Raw genomic sequence first — 25,914 nt, forward strand, 5'->3', positions numbered from 1 at the left:
GCATCTGGAAACACTTTGCCATAACTGAAATAAACAGGGAACACAGATGTGGTAGCAGAATAATGGTCCCCATATATGTCCACGCCCTAATCCCTAGAAACTGTGAATATATTAGGCTACCTGGCAAAGGGGAAATAAGGTTGCAGATACAGTTAAGGGTGCTAATCAGCTGACTTTTTTTTTTTACATTTATTTTCATTTATTTATTTTCTGGCCACGCCGCGTGGCATGAGGGATCTTAGTTCCCCCACCATGGATCAAACCTGTGCCCCCTGCAATGGAAGTGCATTCTTAACCACTGGACCACCAGGGAAGTCCCTAATCAGCTGACTTTGAAATGATGTGATTATCTTGGATTATCCTGGTAGATCCAATGTAATCACAAGGGTCCTTATCCAGAGCCAGAAGAGAGAACCAGAAAAATGGCAGCATGGAAAGGACTCAGCTGGATATTGCTGGCTTTAAGGGTGGAGGAAGTTGCCATGAGCAGCCTCTAAAGGCTGGAAAGGGCAAGAAAATGGATTTCTCCCTAGAGACTGCAAAAGACAATGGAGCCCTGTTGACACCTTGCTTTTAGGCCAATAAGACCCATTTCAGACTTCTGAATGACAGAGGTGTAGGATAATAAATTTGTGTTTTAAGCCACTAGGTTGGTGGTAATGTGTTACAGCAGCTATAGAAAACTAATACAACAGAGCATCTTTAAACTGGGCATCTGTGACTTGAAAGAGGCTTTGAGAAGAGTCAAACGAGAGAAAAAAAAAGGTAAGAAGGAGACAGTCTTCCAGAAACTAAGCATTCTGGATATAGAAAGAACAAAGAAAGCTTTTAGTACATTTCATCATTTCTTAGACACACATTTGTTTTCAGACTAACAATCTGTATTATAATCTATGGCATCTTATATTCACTGTGGACGAAGTGACTTGCCATTGCCTGAAACTGTTGGGATTAAGAAGTCATTAGCATGAAAACCTTGCAAAAGGAATGCCAGTGGCTAGAAAGACAACCCCACGGACCATGACAGAGCACTCATCTGAGAGATGATGCCTCCCCAAAGCTCTTGAACCACAGAGCTGGTTAATCTGTGGAAAATATGAGTATCCATGACTCTGAGATGAAAATGATTCAGAAAAGCTAGATTGAGAATATGAAGAAGTTTTAAGAATACCTCAACTAACTTATTTCATATATATGTATATATATACACATACATATATATCTGTGTGTATACACAAAATTGATAACATCAACAAAAATGATGAAAATCAGGACTATAGGCCTAAATAAATCTAAATATTCAAATGAAAATAAAAATTATAAGTGATATGAAACATCATATCACAATTTTATTGGCATAATTCTCATCTTTCTAGTTACACAAAAAATAATGGAGCATCCTAGTAAAATCAATGGCATGTCAGAGTCACTGAAAGACTGATTAAAGGAAGTGGGTTTACCACCTGCTTCTGTGTTGGGTGTTTGAATTTGAGCCCCTTAGAAGGGAGAAAGACTTGGCTAACAAGGTTGGAAAGTATCTCTTCCACCAGCCTAGCTGGACTTACAGGGTTCTGATGGAAGGGGAGAGAAAACCTGAGACCTCAAGATATTTTCTCTACCATAACTGTGATGGAGTAAAGTCTACCAAAGAGTGCCAGCTTCTTTATGTGTAAAAGGACAGCGCTGGATGAACTCAGTGTTTCTTAATCAGGCAGACACCTGGAACTCAAGTCACTAACTCGGGATCCCCCAGGATGGGGCTGGGCACATGGAGCTTCAGAAAGCACCTCAGGTGATTCCAATGCATATCCCTAGTTACCTAGTTACTACTGCTTTGACTGGTTGGTTTCCAAGACCCTCTAAAGTACTTTTCTCTTCTTCATTTTGTTTGTTTGTTTGTTTGTTTTACATTTTATGACAATGAGAGCAAACAGAAGTGACTACTTATCATGAGGGTTTCAAAGAATCAAGATTTCTAAGATTTGTCAAAACCAAAATCATGACAGCCATTTTGACAGTAGACTATTTGAGAAACAAACAAATCTCTAATAAAAGAGGTAATAACCATAGTGACTTTCTGCCATAACAGCAAAAGGAAGAAAATTTCACAGTTAATCCAAAAGCTTCCTTTAAATTACTTTAAAAAACGTTCTTCCTACCCTTCACACCCACTAGGATGAGTATTTTTTTAAAAAGTGGAAAATAACAAGTGTTGGTGAGCATATGGAGAAACTGGAATTCTTATACATTGCTGGTGGGAATGTAAAATGGTTTAGCCTCTGTGGAAAACATTTTGGCAATTCATCAAAAAGTTAAACATAGAATTACCATATGACCAGCAATTCCATTTTTAGGTATATATCAAAAAAACTGAAAACTGTTACTCAGACAAATACGTGTAGAGACATATTCATAGCAGCACTATCCACAATAGTAAAAAGGTAGAAACAATCCAAATACCCATCAGTGGAAAAACAAATTGTTTATTTAACATATATATATATGTTAAACAACACACATACAATGGAATATTATTATTCAGCCATAAAAAGGAATGAAGTACTGATACATGCTGCTACAACATGGATGAACCACAGACGTTATGCTAAGTGAAGAAGCCAGACCCAAAATGTCACATATTATATGATTCCATTTCTATGAAATATCCAAATTGGTAAATCCATAGAGACAGAACATGGATTAGTGGTTGCCAGGGGCTGGGAGTAACTGCTTAATGGGTATGGAGTCTCCTTTAGAGGTGAAAAAAATGTTTTGGAACTAGACAGAGATGGCAATTGCACAACATTTTGAATGTACTCAATGCCTCTGAATTATTCACATTAAAAATAGTTAATTTGGTTAATTTTATGTTATGTGAATTTCACCTCAATTTAAAAAAAAGTAAAAGAACAGAAAATAAAACTTTCTTGCAAACCTGGTATGACAATGAGTAATTCTGATTCTGATTATTCTGCCCTTCTTAAAAGGAAATGGTCGATAAGTTTTATAATTATAAATTTAAAGTTGTGCTAAATTTGCTAGCATACAAGTTTTGAAAGTAAATGTGTTTTCTATACTTCCTGGAAGAAATCAGTTCTGTGTCTCTCTCCCCTACCTACTTTTAGAACATTCTTACTCCTTGTCAAGATGCTTACCAATAAATTTTGCTTATGGAAGCGGTAATTTTTACTTAGCACAAAGGTAAATGTTTGAATAATACAGCTATAGTAAAATTTATAAAATAATTTGCATTAAACTAGAAAGCAATTCACACAACACTTAAATAAAACATAAAACAACTGCACTAAACATATTCAGATGGGCACATTTTAAAATATACTTCACATCGGATTGATGGCAATGTTTTTAAAATGCAGACTAAGTCACGGACAGGAGAAATTTCTATCAGTTATACTTGCTATATATGTAATACTCTTACAAAAAAATAAAAATCAGAACATTTTTAAAAATGGAATACTCCACACACACAAGATAAATGTATTAGGTTATTGCACTCTACTCTGGAAATGTTTATCTTTCAGATAAAAAATAAAATACACGCATTTGGTGGTGGTTATTTTTCTTCTTCCTCACATACCCACATGGATTCATAGTGAGTCTTCTGAGTTTTGAAATACAGGTATTTTCAAACTTTGATGGTACTCCCAATGTTTAATAGAAATTCACACCTGCAGTGAGATTACCTTAAGCAATCTAATCGCGGTCACCCAGCACGTCCTACTCTGCTCTTCTTCTGCACAGAGCATTTTCAGGTCTCGAGGCCCTCCTGCTTTGTTAGGCTAGAAGGCCACAGCACATTGTTTATCGTTAATGCATATCTTGAAGGTAACACCTGTTGAAATAAAAGCCACTAAAATTCTCCTATATATAAGAGAAAGCTGTCTCTTTTTAAAAGAAATTAAAAGAAACTCAAGCTTACCTAAAAGGCTGAGGCTTGCTTTATTCATCTAGCAAAATATTAAGCCTGTACCTTAAAGCAGAATCCATAGTTAGTCGGTGCTCCATGTTTTTTTTTGCCTGCCAGTGACACATAAATATCACTATTGCCAAATTCGCTGAAAAACTGCAAATGCCGTGGTTCCTTAAAAAAATATATATGTGTATGTTGAAATGGATACATATTTTTACACTACCTTTTGTATTTCTATTATGTTACATAACTTATACCTTGGCAAAAAATATTCCAAATAATGTCACAGAAACAAAAGGAAAGGAAAACTAAGTCACTATATCCTTAAATAACCAGGAGCTGGATACGAGAGTATTTAATTTGAGAAGCAGTGATTTGTTTATAATTTAACTTCCAATATACAAAAAAATATATCTTCCTATTTTAAAATTACTTGCTTTAACCACCACTTCAAGGAATCTGAGGGAGAGAAGAGAGCAAAGCATGGCTTTTGAAAATGTTTTCTTATTTGGGTTTTAAATAATGGTAGTTCCACAAAGGAAAGAAGGTTGGTTTGAGCTTCTATAGCAGCTAAAGAAAAAAAAAAAAAAACAGATGATGATTCCTGCTTCATTGAGAAATGATCGTCCCTCATGTTTGTGTACTGCCTCACGTACCACAGCAAGCAATGAAACAGGCGGCATGACCACCTTCCTTTACAAAAGAAAGGAAGCCTGTACAGATAAATTCAGGAAGATTACCTGGCAATGGAATGTGTCTGATTTTCAAGGCAAAGTGGAATCATGAAGAGCTATTTCTTCTCTGGGAAATCCATAAGATTTAGAGCTGGTCATGGGAAATCACTGGGTCATATTATTCTGTGATAGGTTAATAACTTGGAGAAATGCTTAATTCTGGGGTTGAATGTGTAATCAAAACTGACCACAACGCATTGGTTCTTTAAAACCTTGCTACTAGTCGTGTGGTCCCAGACCAGCAGTATCAGCATCACCTGGGAGCTTATTAGAAATGCAAAATCTCAGGGCCCACCCCAGATCTGCTGATTCAAAATCAAAATCTGCATTTTAACAAGAACCCAGGTGATTCATATGCACTGAAATTTGAGAAGCAGTGCTCTTAAAACAAAAAGATAAAGCAGAACATTCAGCAATTTGAGCAACCCATTCAAATCCAAATCCAAAAAAATTTCAGTCATTGGCCAGTAGGCTGGCTATTCCATCAGTGATGATTAGTAGAGCAAGAGCTTCTGTGTATGCAACTGTTTCTCTGTGTGTCACTATTCTTTAGGCATTTTGATCTAATGGATGACTAAAGTTCCCAACTCCATGGGAGAATGAGTCAGAAAAGAAAATTGTTAAGAGTCCCAGGGCTTCCCTGGTGGCGCAGTGGTTGGGAGTCTGCCTGTCAATGCAGGGGACACGGGTTCGAGCCCTGGTCTGGGAAGATCCCACATGCCGCGGAGCGACTGGGCCCGTGAGCCACAACTACTGAGCCTGCGCGTCTGGAGCCTGTGCTCCGCAACAGGAGAGGCCGCGATAGCGAGAGGCCCGCGCACCGCGATGAAGAGTGGCCCCCGCTTGCCACAACTAGAGAAAGCCCTCGCACAGAAACGAAGACCCAACACAGCCATAAATAAATAAATTAATTAATTAATTAAAAAAAAAAAAAAAAAAGAGACCCAGCCTAGGGCCCTTGGAATAAGGGAGGAGGAGGGAGAAAAGTACTCTTGTTGGCAAGGCCTTTAAAACTTTATTCCTTGATAGAAACTGATTTGCTAGTAAAAATGTCTGATTCCTATGAAGATGGAATAAAACCATCCCTGCCCACTGATACTGTAGAAGTCAATGTAGCTGAGTCATTTGGATGTGAGAAAAAGGCAGCTTAAGAAATACTGGAAGGACATAAGAGACATGATGAGTTTCTTCTCTTGACTGATTTTTGTTCCATTACTGCAGACACATCAAGGCTTATGACAGTACAAGACTAAGGCTGAGCTGGCATGGTTAGCGAAAGGTAAGCATGCAAACGTGTATATAAGGGGGAAGTTGGAGAGCAGGGTACTTAGATGTTTCTCTGTAAGTCATGGCCACACCTCCAAGGCTTGCGTAAGTGTTTATCTAAGTCCCATGCAGCCTACATCTTTAGAAAGTAAAATAAATCAAGACTCTTCTCATAGAAAAAGGGCAGGAAATGGTCACTTTGCCAGGTAGAAATGTCATATTAGACATTAGATAACCTACATGATTTTTATAGAGGTCATAATCCTTGAGTTTATCTAATATCTTGAATTTCGTTTTTAAGGGGGAATGTAAGATCATTTTCATATATATAGACTATGGAACACACGCTCATTCAGCACAGGCTAGAGAGAACACTATTATGTACGATGCACAGCAAAGTTAGACACCATGTTGAGGAGAGCTGAGGCATGACCTGAGAACAGAGGTTTGATGCCTATAATGTTGCCCAGCCAAGGGGGGACCATTGCAGGGATAAGAGCATGGCTTCAGTAGATGGAATAGGAGCTGTCTTGTTTTGTAATAGGTGGGAAAGGAAAGGAGGTGGAGGGTGAAGTAAAAAGACAATGGGCTGTGGATTTTCATGCGAAACCTGTTAAAGAATTAGGAATTCAGGAATTAAGGAGATATTGTCATATCTTCCAGTGAAGAATCACTGGGAAGAAAGTCAAAGAAATGTGATTACTGGATTTAGAAGCCAATTTTCTCTGATGCTAAAAGTAAAAAGATGATCCAGCACACATTTGTTTAAAACCACCTTCGTATATTATTTCATACATGAGGAAAACTGGGAAAAGAGAAACTTCATTACAAAGGTTAAGAAAACGTCTAAAACCTTAATTACAAAAGTGGGTAATTGTTCATCCTAACATTATCTATAATATAAAAATTTGAAAACTAGGTTTAAATCCTCAAGAAAAATTAAATGCATCTATATGATAGAACACTAGTAGTCAAACTATATATACTTAAAAATAAAAGATTTCTGTAAAGGAATGGATTACTAAATAAGTAGAGGCCTTTTCCATGAAGTATTCCACCACTTAAACCTAAAACACACACACACACGCTTGCACATGTGTGTGCACACACGTGTGAATAGCAGCAAAGGAAAACTGTATATCAGGGAAGGGAGGAAACTATGTAAGAACAGTCGGGGTAAATATGGAAAGTATCACTCCTTTGCAACTCCATATCTCCATACCACTGCCCAAATATCTAGTCTCTATCATTAGCTGTGATCTGGGCATTTCCATTTGGATACTTCACCATCAACACAATATATCTAGAACTAAGATCAGTATCTTTCTTCTAAGATTTGATTTCTTCAAATCTCCTATTCCTGTTTATTCTATCATTTTCTATTTCTTTATTTTCCTTATGTCTTTCTCTAAGAACATTAAGTGCTTCCTCTTCTTTCATATCAACCAGTCAACAAAATCTAACCATTTTTCATTTAATCTTACATCCATCCCCTTCTTCTCTCTCCACTGCTCATCCTAGGTTAGATCCCATGGCCTCCACCCTTGATTACTGAAATGATCATCTAGTTAGCACTAATTAGCATCTGTGCCTCAACTCAATCAATCGCTCTCCCTTCCTGCCCACTTGTCCCTTCCCCCCTGCCTCCCCTGCTCCCTTCCCCTCTCCGTTTCTCTGTCTCTCTAGTTGATTTTTTAAGCTCCCTATGGCCATACTCATCTTCTAACAACATGATCATTTCACTCTCTCACTCAAAATTAAAAGATCTGTCCATGTCCTAACCTGAAGAAACTGTGAATGTGACCTGTTTTGCAAAGGGGCCTTTGCAGATGTAATTAAGCTAAGGATCTAGAGATGACATCTTCCTAGATTATCTGGGTGGGCTCTAAATCGATGACAAGTGTCCTTATCAGAGACACACAGAGAAAGGAGAAGGCTGTGTGAAGACAGAGGCAGAGACTGGAGTTAGGCAGCCACAAGCAAAGGGAGACCTAGGGCCATGACTAGCCAAGACAGAAAATCCTACTAAAAATTTAAAGGATCAAATATTGAGAATGAGAAATAAATAATGAACATTTTCAGCATAAAAGAAAAATATGAATTTGCAGATTGAATGTGTATGTTAAGAATCAAGGGCTTCCCTGGTGGCGCAGTGGTTGAGAATCTGCCTGCTAATGCAGGGGATACGGGTTCGAGCCCTGGTCTGGGAAGATCCCACATGCCGCGGAGCAGCTAGGCCCGTGAGCCACAATTACTGAGCCTGCGCGTCTGGAGCCTGTGCTCCGCAACAAGAGAGGCCGCGATAGTGAGAGGCCCACGCACCACGATGAAGAGTGGCCCCCGCTTGCCACAACTAGAGAAAGCCCTCGCACAAGAAATGAAGACCCAACACAGCCATAAATAAATAAATTAATTAAAAAAAAAAAAAGAATCAAGCAAGATATGTATAGCAGAATATATTTGAACATACCTAGAAATACGGCAGGAAAATGACTAAATACCAATGATGATAATAAAATTTGAAAAAGAGCCAAAGAAAAATGACAGATTACCCATAAAGAAGCAACAGTGTTGTCACTGACAAAACAGATGCATGAACATAGAATTAAACTCTCATGAAAACTCTCAAAAGTAGTTTTACTTGAAGGAAATCGATGCATTGCATAAAATATCAAGACATAAAACACAGGCATATGGCATAGTAGGCAACAACTAGACTACACAGAAACAGACTACATAGTGCTAGTGCTAAGAGAATTACATTCATAAGTGATTATGTATGTGTGTATGAACATCTGCACAGGTATGTCTATGTAACTGTATACATAGGTATACATAAGCAAGCACACACATACATCCATCCCTGATCATAACATGATAACTTCCTCTAGGAACTTATAATCTAGGTGAGGAGAAAAAACTAACACACACAAGGGAATTAATAAGCAGTTACAGACTCAGCTGAGTGTTACTAACTGCATCAACAGAAGTTCAGAGGTGGGCAAGGTCAGTAGTATGACCTGGGTAAAAAGAAAAGATGTGAACTCTGTCGGACTTCAAAATCCCAGCCTTGATAAGGAGAATGGGGGTAGATTCAGAGTGGGGGAGAAATGGGCAAGGAATGTGGTACTGAAACAAGAGCATCCAGATGGTATCAAAGGATGTATATTGAAACTAGTGGGAAATAAAGCTGAATAATTAGTTTTTAAATGGATTATGGCAAATGTTTGGAATCTAAAAAAAATTACCAACTATTGACATCATGCAATAAGATAATGAATAAAACAAAGTAAAACCCATTTTAACTTACAACTTCCATATAGTTCATAGCACATCACTGACATTCCAATTTACCTTTGATGTCCCTTTAGTAGAAAAATATAAACCGGATCTTCTTAAAAGGAAGTAAATCTTTTTCCAGGACTTCTTTCCCTGTTCTTTTGCATGTAAGAAGCCATGGATTTCAGGATATGTGCTTGAACTCAGAAATATCTGGAAGAAAAATCAGATACTCTCATACAGTTTCTGAATCAATGATATTGTAGTTTTATATTTCAAATAGAAATGTGCAAAATCAAACAGCATTGAAAGCACTTATACACCATTACAGAAATAGCGATATATATAACAGAAAATAAATCAGTCTTGTGAAAACCTGAGGCAAGTTCCAAATGAAAATATGCTCACGAAATATACATTCTAAGTGATCAGTACTTAGTCAAACACCAACATTACAAGCTATTTGAATGTCCATTTGAAAAGCTGAACTTTGTCTACAGAGTTAAGTCCTGATACTTTTCATCCCTGCCTATGATTTTCCTTGAGATTATAGATTGACCTATCAACTTCAACTTCATTATGGTATATGTAAGACCATGATCCTGACTTCCATTATTCAATTATTAAAGAAATTGAGCCAAGTTCACCTCCTCGATGAAGGTAAAGTAAACAATCTCTTTGTCCTCTATGGTTCTCAGTTGTGGGTGGGTATGGGCAGGTTGTGTTTTCCAAAGAGAACTGCAACAATATCTTTCATTCCACATGCTCTTCTGCAAATGTGATCCTGCCACTGAACCAAGAGGTGAAGTTTCTCCACCCCCTTGAATCTGGGCAAGGCTCGTGACTGCTCTGACCAATAGGATATGGCGGGAGGGACAGGCTGCCGTTCTCACTGTAGTCCCTTAACTAGCCTGATGGCTTCCACTCCTTAACTCTTGGAAGCTAACTTTCATATAAGAAACGTGACTACCCTGAGATGGCTATGTGGTGAGAAGCACAAGGCAACTGGAAAAGCCTTGGAGAATGACACACCATGTGGAGAGACAGAGAGAGAGAGAGGCCAAGGAGTACCAGACACATGTAGTGAAAAGCTATCTTAGAAGAAGCGGATCCACAATCCCTTTGGGAGTCAATCTGCCTCAGAGACCCATCCAGCTAAACCCTTCCAAATACCAACCTACAAAACTGTTGACAAAATATGAGTGGGTACTTAAGCCATTAAGATTTAGAATAGTTTGTAACCCAGTGATAATTAACTGAGACAGCAGGTATGTGTTGGTCAGGAAATTGAGAATGAAAAGGAATAGCTCTGAGTGGCTGTGCTCAGCATCCTTAATAAGACAGTGGAAATGCATTGGTGTCTCACTAAAAGAAGAAAATGGAAATCCCTATGAATAAACGAATGCAAAATGTTAAAACTGAAACTAAGAGAAAATATTAGCTCAAACAACGTAACATAGTTTTAAAAGGCTATTCGGGGAAATGCTGAGAGTAGATAATGTTTTTTAAATAAATTAATTAAAAAACTTTTAATTTAATGAGCCACAGATATTAATTAATTGACATGCAAAGCAGGCAAGTAGGTTTTTTAGTTTGAGTGCTTTCCAAGTTATTAAACCAAACCAATTAAATTTTAAAAAGGGAGTCATAGAGGTCACACTGGAAAAAGAAGGAATGTTTTAAAAAGTGGAAACATTGCCTCAGTGGAGAGAAGAGGTCAGGGGCACGTGCAGGACTATCTGATTCCAAAGCTATGACTTTTCTTGTTTTTATAATTTAACATTAAAATAATATAACTAAATTATAGGAGAATTTGGGAAAGGAGGCAGAAGAAAAACTCCAATCCACCGCCCTGTCATAATCCAAAGGCAAAGTATAAAGAGGCGTGAGACCTAGGGGTGCTGGGGCACTGCCGCTGCTGCCATTCACCCTAACATTCTACAGGGTGTCTGTGACAACCTAGTAGCACATAAGTAGCTTTTAGAGAAATCCTGAGGCTAATCATATTTCTAAAATATTTTGAAGCAAAAAATGAAATATAACCTATTACAAATAAAAAGCCCATAGAAAACAAATTTGTGATACCCAATATATTTACCAGTATATTCAAATACCAACATATTTAAAGTAATATCTATACTGGAACTATTAAAAGTTTTCTTCATTAAAGATCAGAGACTATTGAGTGGGTTCGGGGATGCCTGGGGTTTAGATCAAACAGCAACCATTATAAAGACATTGCTCACCATTAACCTGTTAACAAGTATAGTATCAAATATAAAATAACTGAAATTTTTTATTGTAATGAAAATGTCTTGGAAAATGGTCACCTACAGCCATTGCCAGTTTGTAAGAAATGAGCTCAATAGATGCAAAACTAAGGAAATTTTAAATTAAATAACTAGTATTCTTAATTCAGCTATTTCATGTTTCAGTCAAGTGTTTCCATCATAGATAATATTTCATCTAGTTGCTAAATATTTTATCACAAATAGGATTGAGAGCATTTATTATAAAAGTTAACACTAAATATCTGTTGGTAAAATGTCTATAGTTTACTGGAAATTTTGATTTTTTCGAAGACTAACATAATCTTTAAATACATCAGAGAGCAAAACTCTGCAAGTTTCCTTTCATGATACACATTTTTTAAACACTTAAAATCCTTTGACAGTTGTTCAAAACTGCGAAGAATAATATAGTTAGGGGTCTTTATTGATTTACAGAATTCTTTATCTAGATTGTGCTCTTTTCTTTTCTTTCCTCTTCTTCTCTTTTCCAACTTTATCTCCAGCAAAAATTAACCACTCAAGGCATACCATCCAAAATCTGGACGTGTATAAATATGGACCTCACTAAATAGACATTTCTCCAAAGAAGACATACAGATGGCACATGAAAAGATGCTCAACATCATTAATTATTAGAGAAATGAAAGTCAAAGCTACAATGAGGTATCACCTCACACTGGTTAGAATGGCCATCATCAAAAAGTCTACAAATAATAAATGCTGGAGAGGGTGTGGAGAAAAAGGAACCCTCCTACACTGTTGGTAGGAATGTAAATTGGTACAGCCACTATAGAGAACAGTATGGAGGTTCCTCAGAAAACTAAAAATAGAGCTACCATATGATCCTGCAATCCCATTCCTGGGCATATATCTGGAGAAAACCATAATTGGAAAAGACACATGCACCCCAGTGTTCATTGCAGCACTATTTACAATAGCCAAGACGTGGAAGCAACCTAAATGTCCATTGACAGATGAATGGATAAAGAAGATGTAGTATATTTATACAACGGATTATTACTTGGCCATAAAAAACGAATGAAATAATGCCATTTTCAGCAACATGGATGGACCTAGAGATTATCCTACTAAGTGAAGTAAGCCAGCCAGAGAAAGACAAATATCATATGATATCGCTTATATTAGAATCTAAGGGAAAAAAATACAAATGAACTTATATACAAAACAGAAATAGACTCACAGACATAGAAAACAAACTTATGGTTACCAAAGGGGAAGGGGGAGGATAAATTAAGAGTTTGGGATTAATATATACATACTACTATATATAAAATAGATAACCAACAAGGACCTACTGTATAGCTAAGAGAACTATACTCAATATTTTGTAATAACCTATAAGGGAAAAGAATCTGAAAAAAAATAACTCTATATGTGTGTATAACTTTATCACTTTGCAGTACACCTGAAACTAACACAACATTGTAAATCAACTATACTTCAATTTAAAAAAAGAATATTGTCAACTCTCATGAAGTAAAAAAAAAAAAAAAGGCATGGAAATGCAAGATAAATGAGTATATCTACTTATAAAATTAGAAATATAAATAAATAAGTAAATAAGGACCTTACAGTTTCCCTTCATTATTTAGTACTTACATATTTTAGTGAAAAAATATATTTTACCTGCAAAATCTGTGTGGGGGATATTTCACCATTGGTTTCAGTTGCAAAAGACACCATATGCTCTGGAAAAAAATACTGACGAAAAGATACATGTTATATTATCCCAAAGCCATTGCAGAAAAGATCGAACTATGACCAACACAGTAATCTAAAGCAAAAGCTCTTTAAATCAGCGTGTTGAAAATTCACCCAAAGCACTTTTAAAAATGCCAGTCCCTGACTCTACCCGCAGGTATCTTAATGAGAGAGAAGGTAGGAGCAGGGCCCAAAGACTAGCCAAACACCCTCAGATGGTGCTGATACACAGAGATCCACGTACCTCCAGTTACAAACACTGCCCTCAGGCTGACAGTGTGCTAGCTCCCGTACGTCTTCCCTGAGTCCTGCAACCACTCTAGCAGGTACTGAAGGACTATCAGCTCCATTTCATAAAGTCAAGGCTCATAGAAGTAAAGGATATATATACCCAAGGTCACAGCCCGTAGAGTAGAGGAACAAGGAGTTAAACTAGAGGGCCAGGGAGCTAAAATGACAGTCTTTTCCACCTTCGATCTTTCCAAACCTGTTTAATCATAAAATTCACCCAGGAAAGCTGTTTAAAAATAGGAATTCCCAGGCCTCTTTCCTGGAGTGTCTGATTCAGTAGGTCAGGGTAGGACCTGGATCCTGTATTTTTAACAAGCACTATCCCCTTCCCCAGGGAGTTTTTATGATCAGGCAAGTTTGGGAAAATATATGCCACTATACTTCCTTTAGGACAGGGTTTTTGAAGCGTAGTTCTATTAATGTTGGTCTAATAACGCTGTGTTGGGGGGACTGTCCTGTGCATTGCAGGACGTTTAGGGCATTCCTGGCCTCCACCCACTAGCAGCACCCCCATCCCCCCAGTATGACAACCAAAAATGTCTCCAGACATTACCACATCACTCCCCAGTTGAGAACCACTACTCTAAGTCTACAAAATGAATCTACAGCCTTGTTTAAACTAAAAAAAAACAAAACAAAACTGAAACTGAGCACTAAACCCTATGTCTTTAACTATGACTTTTAAATTCTTGCTTTTAATAAAGATTCATAATAAGAAAACAGTTTCCTTTCAAATTCTAATTCTATTTAATTTTTATTAGGACTCGTATTTTCTTTATCAAAGACCATCCCACTATGTTTCTATTAATAAGTTTAAATAAAAGAGAGCGTAAGAGGTCTTTCAGGGTTTGAAAATATTCTATTATGTTGTGTATCATATATTTTTCATAAAGTATCATTTCAATCCAATTATCCAAAACTTAGTGTAAAAATATGCTACAGCTGCAGAGTCAAAAACAATTTAAAATAATGAGCCCAGAGGCTATTCTGACTTCTCTAGATCACTAGTCTTCATTAGAATGTGACATACATTTACTTTCTTTTAAAAAGAACTATAATGAAAGGAGTATTTACTAGATAATGCACTGGTCTTTATCTCATTTCTACTTAGCTCAATTATTGCACTGAAAACAAAATAGTTTGGAACAGCCAGATGCACGTCAATCTAAACTTTTGGCTAAGTTTCAACACTCCCAACAAACATCAATCTGTTTTTCCTTCAGAATTTTTCTTATTTAATTTCCTAAATTATGTGAAAAGAGTTAAACCATAATATTTTGGAACCTGCTTAGAGATATCTAATAATTTCCCAAATCAAATGTAGTTGTTTTTCTTAAAAAGCAAGAAAAGAAGCAATAGTTCCCCAAAACCACGTATATGAACTTCTGTGACGATGTTGGCTAATCATTGTTAGAGTAAGAAGAAGTGTGACTATAATTTTAAAGGGCCAGAATTCTTACCTACAGTTTACCAAATAGGGACTTGTATTTTATCCATAGTGACATTTTTCTTCACATAAAATAAAATAAAATTTAACTAAACTCATTCATTTCCCATAACTATTAATGGGGATTTCACTTACCATTGGGTTTTTAAAGAATTCATATTTGGCATAATTTTTTCTAAAGTATAGCTTATTTTCTTCTTCCATTCCCCAGTTAGATAGCACTTCAATCACCAGCTCGTGGTCTTCTATTGTTCTTTCTGTAAAGAATGTTCCAGTGAGCACGTCAACAGATAGATAGATGGATGGATGGATGGATAGAAAGATAGACAGGTAGGTAGACAAATAAACATATGGACATATATATCCATACAAATATATAAAATATATTATGTACGTATCTTTATTAAACATAGAAAATTTCAACTCAATTCTGGAATAATCAGATTGATAAAATTTTCATTAATTTTGAATTAGTAATGTTGATTTTTATACCAAAGCAGACTGTAACCGGAAGAGAAAAATGACATAAAATATCACAATGCACTTTTTACTAATTCTCAATCTCCTTTTATTGCTATGTAAATTATAAGTTTGATAACAAAACTGCATTAAGAATATGGGAACTATTCTTTTTCTCCAACTCATCATGGTGCCAAAATTAAAATATTTGCCTCAAGGTTGAACAATTCATCCCATTAAGAGCTGAAAAAATTTGACAGGTTCACTATGCGTTTAAGACACATAATCTGGATAGTTGAGAAAAACTGAAATAAATGCTTTAAAAAGAAAATTTTAATGCAAGGACATACAATTTTTTAAGAAACCTAATTTCTTGTGGCACTTTTTACTTTCAAAACTAATGTTCAGGCAAATGTAGTTTGTATTACCAATGAAGATAATTAGGCAGGGTGGGAAGGCACTTAAGAGGAAAGGCACTTAAATGAAAAAAGCAATGGCAACTTTAAAGAGGTGAACATAACATGCAAATTTCCTATTTTAATAAGAAACTGTGATGTTCATAGCGGTACTATTCATAATAGCCCCAACTGGAAACTACCCAAATGCCTATCAACGTGAGAATGAATAAATAAACTGTGTAAAGGACACAATAGAATATATACTACAGTAACACAAAACTGCATGGATGAATTCCACAAACATAATATTAAATGAAAGAAGTCAGACACAAGGAGTACATACTACATGATTCCATTTATATAAGTTCAACACAGATACAATAAATCTATGGTGTTAGAAATCAAGATAATAGGGATAGTGGGTGAGTGAGCAGGGGCATGAGGGAACCACTGGGGGTGAGAAATATTCTGTTTCTTAATCTGGGTGTTGGATACTCAGGTAGAAACAATATCTGAGAATTCACCAAGTTGTCCATCTTTGTTCACTTATGTTAAGGTATGTCATACTTCAATAAAAGGTTAAAGAAAAGTGACTGTGAAATTACTAATGCAAAATAAGAAATGGAGAACAGCCAAATAAGAAATATAGAAATCCTCTGCTTTTTTAGGTGCTTCTAGGGCCTTTTTGAAAAGTCTCTATGTCTCAGGAATTCAACACTCAGGAGTAATCTGTGACCTACAGCACCCAAACCCTTGAAAGTAATGTCATACTTAAATAGAAGCTTATTCATCTGAAAGGGAGTTCTTGTAGGAGTGCTGAATGAATATATGAATACGAATGAGTTGGAGCTAAGTGTGTATCAGGACTCCTGGGTTCTGTTCCTAATTCAGATTGCTCTTTTTCGGTCTCATTGACTAGCTCTGGTAGCTCCTTCTCCCACCTAAGATGCAGTCCTTGGCTGGACTCTTTTTTTTCTCTTCTCTCAACTAATTAACTCTCCCCTCTTCAGCCATTATGTCTGTCAAGTTCCCTGAAGTGAAATCTCCAGCTACAGTTGCTTTCACTTGCACTCCAATCCTAACTGCTAGACTTTCCACCACTTCAAACATAATCTGTCTAAAACCAAAGTTCAGTATGGTGGTCCCTCCAAATATTAAACAATTCCAGCAATTCCACTTCTGAGTTCATAACCAAAAGAAGTGAAAGTAGGGACTGGAACAGATACTTGTACATCAATGTTCATTGTAGCATCATTCACAATAGCCAGAAAGTAAAAACACCCTAATGTCCATCAACAAATGAATGGATAAACAAAATGTAGTAAAGACATTCAGTGGAATATTTAGCCTTAAAAAGCAATGAAATTCTGACACATGTTACAACATGGATGAACCTTAAAGATATTATACTATGTAAAATAAGACAGACACAAAAGAAAAAACATTATATGATTACATTTACATGAGGTACCTAGAGCAGACAAATTCATAGAGAAACAAAGTAGAATGGTGGTTGTCAAGGACCAGGGTGGGGGAAGAATGAGGAGTTATTGTTTAATGGGTTCAGGGTTTCAGTATGAGAAGATAAAAATATTCTAGAGATGGATGGGGGTGATGGTTGTACAACAATATAAATATAAATAAATGTACATAATGCCAGTGAACTTTACCCTTAAAATGAATGAAATGGTAAATTTTATGTTACATGCATTTTACCAAAATTTGTAAAAAAACGTAAAAAAATGAAACAAAGTATCTTCCTTTTTCTCTCTCAAACTGTTTTTTCCTAAATTTTCCAATGTCCATTACAACTTTCTCTATGTCCACTCCAATATCCTCCAGTTGTTACCCCAGATATCAGACTCTTCGTCCGAGTGTCTCTCACACAACCAACAACCCCCCACCCATTCCCACTATCACCATTCCCATTTAGACCTTCACTTTTTCCTAACTAATCTCCAAACCTCTGTTTTTCTCATTCTTCCAATCCAACCTGGACCCTGATATCACAGGAAACCTCATAAAACATTTGTATCAATGTGACCCCTGCTCAAAAACTTGTCCACTTCCTACTTGTTATGAGATAAATCCATATAGTCTGGCAGTTTTAACTTATTCATTCATCTATCCATTCAACAAATATTTATTGAAGGCCTACCATGTGTCAGACAGTCATTGTGGGGCTTGGAATTTTGTAGTGAACAAGACAGTCAGAAGTCATTGCCTCATGGAGCTTCAATTCTAATGGGAAGACATGGACAATAAATCATGTAAATCATGTAAATCTTAAAAGGTGGCAATAAACACTATAGAGAAAAATGGATCAGGGAGGAGGGAAAAAGGAGGGCATAAGGGAAAGGAATCCATTTTGAACATAAGACTATTATGAGCTGACTTACGTTTTCATTGGATCACACCGGATGCTGAGTGGATAACTGATTTCAAAAGGCTTAGGGTAGAAATAGGAAGACCATCTAGCAGAATATTGCAATTAACAAGGGGAGATGATGTGGCCTGGATGAGAGTGGCAGCATGTAAGAAGTAGACAGAATCTGTGTGTATTCTGAAGGTAGAGCCAACAGGATTTGTTGACAAATTGGATGTGGAGTGAAAGAGAGGGGGCAGTGAAGGAAGACACCAAGATTCTTGGCTAAAGCATTTGGAAGGACTACGGCCATTAATGAGCTAAGAAGACTGTAAGAGAAGCAGTTTGCGGGGAGATCCAGCAGTCACTGAGATATCGAGTGGGAAGTTGCATCCCTAACAATCTTTATTATCCTTACTTTTGTTTACTTCTCACACAACCCCAGCTGATGTTTTCAATCTTATGAAGCATAGGTTCACATTATTAAATATCCTATGTGCCACGCACTGTATCTGTATTTATTGCAACCACAGTGGGAGAAAATTGCAAGGTATTAAGCAATACGTCTGCTTATTTGTTTTACCAACCTGTGTTTCACTGTACCCATCACCTATCTCTGCCACTAAGGAAACAGCACATGTTCTGCCCTGAAGATAAACTATACACAGAGGAAAAAATGACAGAGATGCACTTTCTTTACTTTTGAGCTTCAAATTAGACTTTATCAATCTTTGACAAATATGATCACTTGGGGAGAATAATGGCCAGCCAATCCTCCACTGACTCATACAGGGATGCATCTTCTGTCCTCTGGGAAAGGATCTGGAATTAAGGGGTTAGTGGAGGATAGGGTGGAGTGGAGACTGAGAGGGGGCTAGATAGTAACTGGATGGTTTAGGTCACAGTGACCCTATATCATGCCCCTTCCGGAACTAGGACCCTTTCAGGATAAGCAGTTGATGTTGATAAAATCCCAGGGAAGTTTAATGGTGGTGTGTGGTTCAAACCAAAGAGTAGTCTTAGGAGGCTTCTACCCTCAAGTAGAAGCCCTGCATCTAACATGGCGGAAAAGCAATAGCTAAGTGCAATGTTGAGGAAGATGAGTCCATAGCATCCAAGTATGAGGAAAGAGCACTGCAGAACCAAGTCCTCTAGAAGAAGTGTGGAAGGGCTAAGAGAAGACCATGAATTTAGGGGGCTTTATGATACAGGCAATAAGATTAAGAGAAATAAGAGTTTCTAGAACACGAAGAGAAGAGTTGGATAGAAGTTAGACAAATACCCTTCCTGGGACTTAAATGCTCCACCAGAGTGTTGGAAGAGTGAAAGTAGGTCTTAACCTTCAATTGAGTGTATCTTAAACCTGTATGTAACTCATTTCTATAACCTGAATTGATTATTTACCCCAACAAGACTATAACAATCCGTAAAGCAAACCAGTAACAGAAGATTAAACTGTCTGCCATTAAGAGGTCAGGAGACTCAGAGTTAGAAATTAATTCAAGTTATAGAAATAAAGGAAGTTACATCTCTGCATATCTCAGTCTGAGACCTTGTTCATGACTGTATTTAATTCTTATAATATCTGCAGTAAGCTGAATATGGCCCCAAAGACATCAGGTCCTAATCTCTGGAATCTGTAAATGTTACCTTATATGGCAAAGCATTTGCAGATGTCATTAACTGAAAGATATTAAGATGAGGAGATTATCCAGGATTACAAAGGTGGGCCCTAAATCCAAACACAAGTATGCTTTTAGGAGACAGAAGGAGATCTGACAGAGAAGGAAGAAGAAAGGGCAATGTGACCACAGAGGCAGAGACTCAAGTGATGTGACCACAAGCCAAGGAATGATGGCAGCCACCAGAAGCTGAAAGAGGCAAGGAACAGCCTCCCCATAAAGCCCCTGGAAGGAGTGTGGCCCTGCCAACACCTTGATTTCAGCCCAGTGAAATTAATTTTGGACTTCTCACCTCCAGAACTGTTAAAAGATGACATTTCTATTGGTTTAAGCCAGCAGTAATTTGTTACAGCAGCCTTAGGAAACTAAGAGGTTAACCTAAAGAGCAAATTCTATCTCCATTTTACAGATGGCAAACGTCTCAGGATTTGAGTGGCTGCCACATGTCTGACCCCAAGTCTCTGCTCCTTCCTCTGCACAGCACTGCCTCTGCCTTCACTACAGTTCCCACTGGCAGGACATCCCCTGTTTATATCCTACTCATTCTTTTTGTATCAGCTCAAATCTCTTTCACATTCCTCAGTCCTCAAGATTCGATTGCCTCAAATTGTTTTATCTTGAAATGTGTTCGATAACTATTTACTAATTAACTGAAAACAAACAACCATATTTTGAGTGTAAGGGGAAAGAATTTAACAGGCAATATTTCAAATTGTTATCAATCTTAACCTCACAGGAAAGTAACATAAATCAGTTGAATTTGGATTACATCAAAAAAGAAAATAAAACAAAGAATGGAAAAACCAAGCTGCATTTGAACAGCTATGACAAATGTGTCACAAAAAGACTAGTGTAATATGTGTAGTCACCAAAAAAGCAGCAGTCTAGTTGGGGTTTTGTTGGCTACACACAAATAAAGCCCAGCATACCAATCTACAATGAAAAAATGAGGGATACAATATTTGCAGAAAATTTCATAGAACTATAACACCAAATATTTAAATAATGCAATTACTAGCATTAGGAAAATAGCCTGGTAATCTTAAGCAGAAAAATGTCTTCAAATAAAGCTGGCTAAAACTAGAGTAAGTGGGAAAGCAAAAGACATATTTCCCATTCCTTCAAAGAAGATTTCTGGCACTATTCTATTGAAAATTCAGAAAACATAAAAACATAAAAAGCAAAATCCAGAGGATCAAATGCAGCTGCAGGTTATCACCTCTTATACTCATCTCGTAATGGAGATAAAACTTACTTATTATAGAATCTGGCTTTTTAAAATATTAAATAATTTTTTTACATTTATATATCACCATCCCCATTTAGATGTTCTGTCATAAATACCGTCCCCCAACCAAGTCTCATTATGTTAAAGGATTAAGGCTATAATAACCCAAAGAGAGATTGCTTCAAGATGGCGGAGTACAAGGACGTGCTCTCACTCCCTCTTGCAAGAGCACTGGAATCACAACTAACTGCTGAACAATCATCAACAGGAAGACACTGGAACTCACCAAAAAAGATACCACATATCCAAAGGCAAAGGAGAAGCTACAATGAGATGGGAGGAGGGGCGCAATCACAATAAAATCAAATCCCATAACTGCTGGATAGGTGACTCACAAACTGGAGAGCACGTATACCACAGAAGTCCACCCACTGGAGTGAAGGTTCTGAGCCCCACGTCAGGCTTCCCAACTTGGGGATCCGGCAATGGGAGGAGGAATTCCTAGAGAATCAGACTGTGAAGGCTAGTGGGATTTGATTGCAGGACTTCGACAGGACTGGGGGAAACACAGAGTCCACTCTTGGAGGGCACACACAAAGTAGTGTGCACATTGGGACCCAGGGGAAAGAGCAGTGACCCCATAGGAGACTGAACCAGACTTACCTGCTAGTGTTGGAGGGTCTTCTGTAGACGCAGGGGTGCCTGTGTCTTACCGTGAGGACAAGGACACTGGCAGCAGAAGTTCTGGGAAGTACTCCTTGGCATGAGCCCTCCCAGAGTCTGCCATTACCCAACAAAGAGCCCAGGTAGGCTCCAGTGTTGGGTCGCCTCAGGCCAAACAATCAACAGGGAGGGAACCCAGCCCCACCCATCAGCAGACAAGCAGATTAAAATTTTACTGAGCTCTGCCCACCAGAGCAACACCCAGCTCTACCCACCACCATCAGGAAACCTGCACAAGCCTCTTAGATAGCCTCATCCACCAGAGGGCAGACAGCAGAGGCAAGAATAACTACAATCCTGCAGCCTGTGGAACAAAAACCATATTCACAGAAAGATAGACAAGATGAAAAGGCAGAGGGCTATGTACCAGATGAAGGAACAAGATACAACCCTAGAAAAACAACTAAATGAAGTGGAGATAGGCAACCTTCCAGAAAAAGAATTCAGAATAATGATAGTGAAGATGATCCAGGACCTCAGAAAAAGAATGAAGGCAAAGATCAAGAAGATGCAAGAAATGTTTAACAAAGACCTAGAAGAACTAAAGAACAAACAGAGAGGAACAATACAATAACTGAAATGAATAATACACTAGAAGGAATCAATAGCAGAATAACTGAGGCAGAAGAACGGATAAGTGACCTGGAAGACAGAATGGTGGAATTCACTGCTGAGGAACAGAATAAAGAAAAAAGAATGAAAAGAAATGAAGACAGCCTAAGAGACCTCTGGGACAACATTAAACACACCAACATTCGCATGACAGGGGTCCCAGAAGGAGACGAGAGAGAGAAAGGACCCGAGAAAATATTTGAAGAGATTATAGTCGAAAACTTCGCGAACATGGGAAGGGAAATAGCCACCCAAGTCCAGGAAGCACAGAGAGTCCCATACAGGATAAACCCAAGGAGAAACATGCCGAGACACACAGTAATCAAATTGGCAAAAGTTAAAGACAGAGAAAAATTATTGAAAACAGCAAGGGAAAAACGACAAATATCATACAAGGGAACTCCCATAAGGTTAACAGCTGATTTCTCAGCAGAAATTCTGCAAGCCAGAAGGGAGTGGCATGACATATTTAAACTGATGAAAGGGAAGAACCTACAACCAAGATTACTCTATCCAGCAAGGATCTCATTCAGATTCGATGGAGAAATCAAAAGCTTTACAGACAAGCAAAAGCTAAGAGAATTCAGCACCACCAAACCACCTCTACAACAAATGCTAAAGGAACTTCTCTAAGTGGGAAACACAAGAGAAGAAAAGGACCTACAAAAACAAACCCAAAACAATTAAGAAAATGGTCATAGGAACATACATATCGATAAGTACCTTAAACGTGAATGAATTAAATGCTCCAACCAAAAGACACAGGCTTGCTGAATGGATACAAAAACAAGACCCATATATATGCTGTCTCCAAGAGACCCACTTCAGACCTAGGGACACATACAGACTGAAAGTGAGGGGATGGAAAAAGATATTCCATGCAAATGGAAATCAAAAGAAAGCTGGAGTAGCAATACTCAGATCAGATAAAATAGACTTTATATATGCACCCAACATAGGAGCACCTCAATACATAAGGCAACTGCTAACAGCTATAAAAGAGGAAATTGACAGTGACACAAAAATAGTGGGGGACTTTAACACCTCACTTACACCAATGGACAGATCATCCAAACAGAAAGTTATTAAGGAAACACAAGCTTTAAATGACACAATAGACCAGATAGATTTAATTGATTTTTTAGGACGCTCCCTCCAAAAACAGCAGATTACACTTTCTTCTCAAGTGTGCACGGAACATTCTCCAGTATAGATCACATCTTGGGTCACAAATCAAGCCTCAGTAAATTTAAGAAAACTGAAATCATATCAAGCATCTTTTCTGACCACACCGCTATGAGATTAGAAATCAATTACAGGGAAAAAACGTAAAAAACACAAACACATGGAGGCTAAGCAGTACTTTACTAAATAACCAAGAGATCACTGAAGAAATCAAAGAGCAAAACAAAAAATACCTAGAGACAAATGACAATGAAAATACGATGATCCAAAAGCTATGGGGTGCAGCAAAAGCAGTTCTAAGAGGAAAGTTTATCACAATACAAGCCTACCTCAAGAAACAAGAAAAATCTCAAACAATCTAACCTTACACCTAAAGGAACTAGAGAAAGAAGAACAAACAAAACCCAAAGTTAGCAGAAGGAAAGAAATCATAAAGATCAGAGCAGAAATAAATGAAATAGAAACAAAGAAAACAATAGCAAAGACCAATAAAACTAAAAGCTGGTTCTTTGAGAAGATAAAGAACATTGATAAACCATTAGCCAGACTCATCAAGAAAAAGAGGGAGAGGACTCAAGTCAATAAAATTAGATATGAAAAAGGAGAAGTTACAACAGACACCGCAGAAATACAAAGCATCCTAAGAGACTACTATGAGCAACTCTATGCCAATAAAATGGACAACCTGGAAGAAATGGACAAATTCTTAGAAAGGTATAACCTTCCAAGACTGAACTAGGAATAGAAAATATGAACAGACCAATCACAATTAATGAAATAGAAACTCTGATTAAAAATCTTCCAACAAACAAAAGTCCAGGACAGATGACTTCACAGGTGACTTCTATCAAACATTTAGAGAAGAACTAACACTCATCCTTCTCAAACTCTTCCAAAAAATTGCAGAGGAAGGAACACTCCCAAACTCATTCTATGAGGCCACCATCACCCTGATACCAAAACCAGACAAAGATACCACAAAAAAAGAAAATAACAGACCAATATCACTGATGAATATAGATGCAAAAATCCTCAACAAAATACTAGCAAACAGAATCCAACAACCCATTAAAAGGATCATACACCATGATCAAGTGGCATTTATCCCAGGGATGCAAGGATTCTTCAGTATACGCAAATCAATCAATGTGATACACCATATGAACAAATTGAAGAATAAAAACCATATGATCATCTCAATAGATTCAGAAAAAGCTTTTGACAAAATTCAACACCCTTTTATGATAAAAACTCTCCAGAAAGTGGGAATAGAGGGAACCTACCTCAACATAATAAAGGCCATATACAACAAACCCACAGCAAACATTATTCTCAATGGTGAAAAACTGAAAGCATCTCCTCTAAGATCAGGAACGAGACAAGGATGTCCACTCTCACCACTATTATTCAACATAGTTTTGGAAGTCCTAGCCACGGCAATCAGAGAAGAAAAAGAAATAAAAGGAATACAAATTGGAAAAGAAGAAGTAAAACTGTCACTGTTTGCAGATGACATGATACTGTACATAGATAATCCTAAGGATGCCACCAGAAAACTTACTAGAACTAATCAATGAATTTGTTAAGGTTGCAGGCTACAAAATTAATGCACAGAAATCTCTTGCATTCCTATACACTAATGATGAAAAACCTGAAAGAGAAATTAAGGAAATACGCCCATTTACTATTGCAACAAAAAGAATAAAATACCTAGGAATAAACCTACCTAGGGAGACAAAAGACGTGTATGCAGAAAACTGTAAGACACTGTTGAAAGAAGTTAAAGATGATACCAACAGATGGAGAGATATACCATGTTCTTGGATCGGAAGAATCAATATTGTGGAAATGACTATATTACCCAAAGCAATCTACAGATTCAATGCAATCCCTATCAAATTACCAATGGCATTTTTTACAGAACTAGAACAAAAAATCTTAAAATTTGTATGGAGATACAAAAGACCCCAAATAGCCAAAGCAGTCTTGAGGGACAAAAACGGAGCTGGAAGGATCAGACTCCCTGACTTCAGACTATACTACAAAGCTACAGTAATCAAGACAATATGGTACTGGCACAAAAACAGAAATATAGATCAATGGAACAGGATAGAAGGCCCAGAGATAAGCCCACGTACCTATGGTCAACTAATCTATGACAAAGGAGGCAAGGATATACAATGGAGAAAAGACAGTGTCTTCAATAAGTGGTGCTGGGAAAATTGGATAGGTACATGTAAAAGAATGAAATTAGAACACTCCCTAACACCATACACAAAAATAAACTCAAAATAGATTAGA

At 37.3% G+C, this 25,914-nt stretch overlaps 1 protein-coding gene across 7 annotated transcripts in view; it reads right to left on the bottom strand.

The window, feature by feature from the left end:
* GRB14 (growth factor receptor bound protein 14) overlaps positions 1-25,914 on the bottom strand; it is a 177,465-nt gene that overhangs the window by 11,683 nt on the left and 139,868 nt on the right. For all 7 annotated transcript variants that reach the window (XM_059927992.1, XM_059927991.1, XM_059927989.1 and 4 more), the window contains 5 exons: positions 15,097-15,218; positions 13,149-13,223; positions 9,286-9,423; positions 3,992-4,102; positions 3,705-3,800 (listed from right to left, as the gene is read on the bottom strand). In XM_059927992.1, coding sequence (XP_059783975.1) covers positions 3,705-3,800; positions 3,992-4,102; positions 9,286-9,423; positions 13,149-13,223; positions 15,097-15,218 — 542 coding nt within the window. The remainder of the gene's footprint in view (positions 1-3,704; positions 3,801-3,991; positions 4,103-9,285; positions 9,424-13,148; positions 13,224-15,096; positions 15,219-25,914) is intronic.

Source organism: Balaenoptera ricei, chromosome 7 (assembly GCF_028023285.1).
Source record: "Balaenoptera ricei isolate mBalRic1 chromosome 7, mBalRic1.hap2, whole genome shotgun sequence".
Lineage (NCBI taxonomy): Eukaryota > Metazoa > Chordata > Mammalia > Artiodactyla > Balaenopteridae > Balaenoptera > Balaenoptera ricei.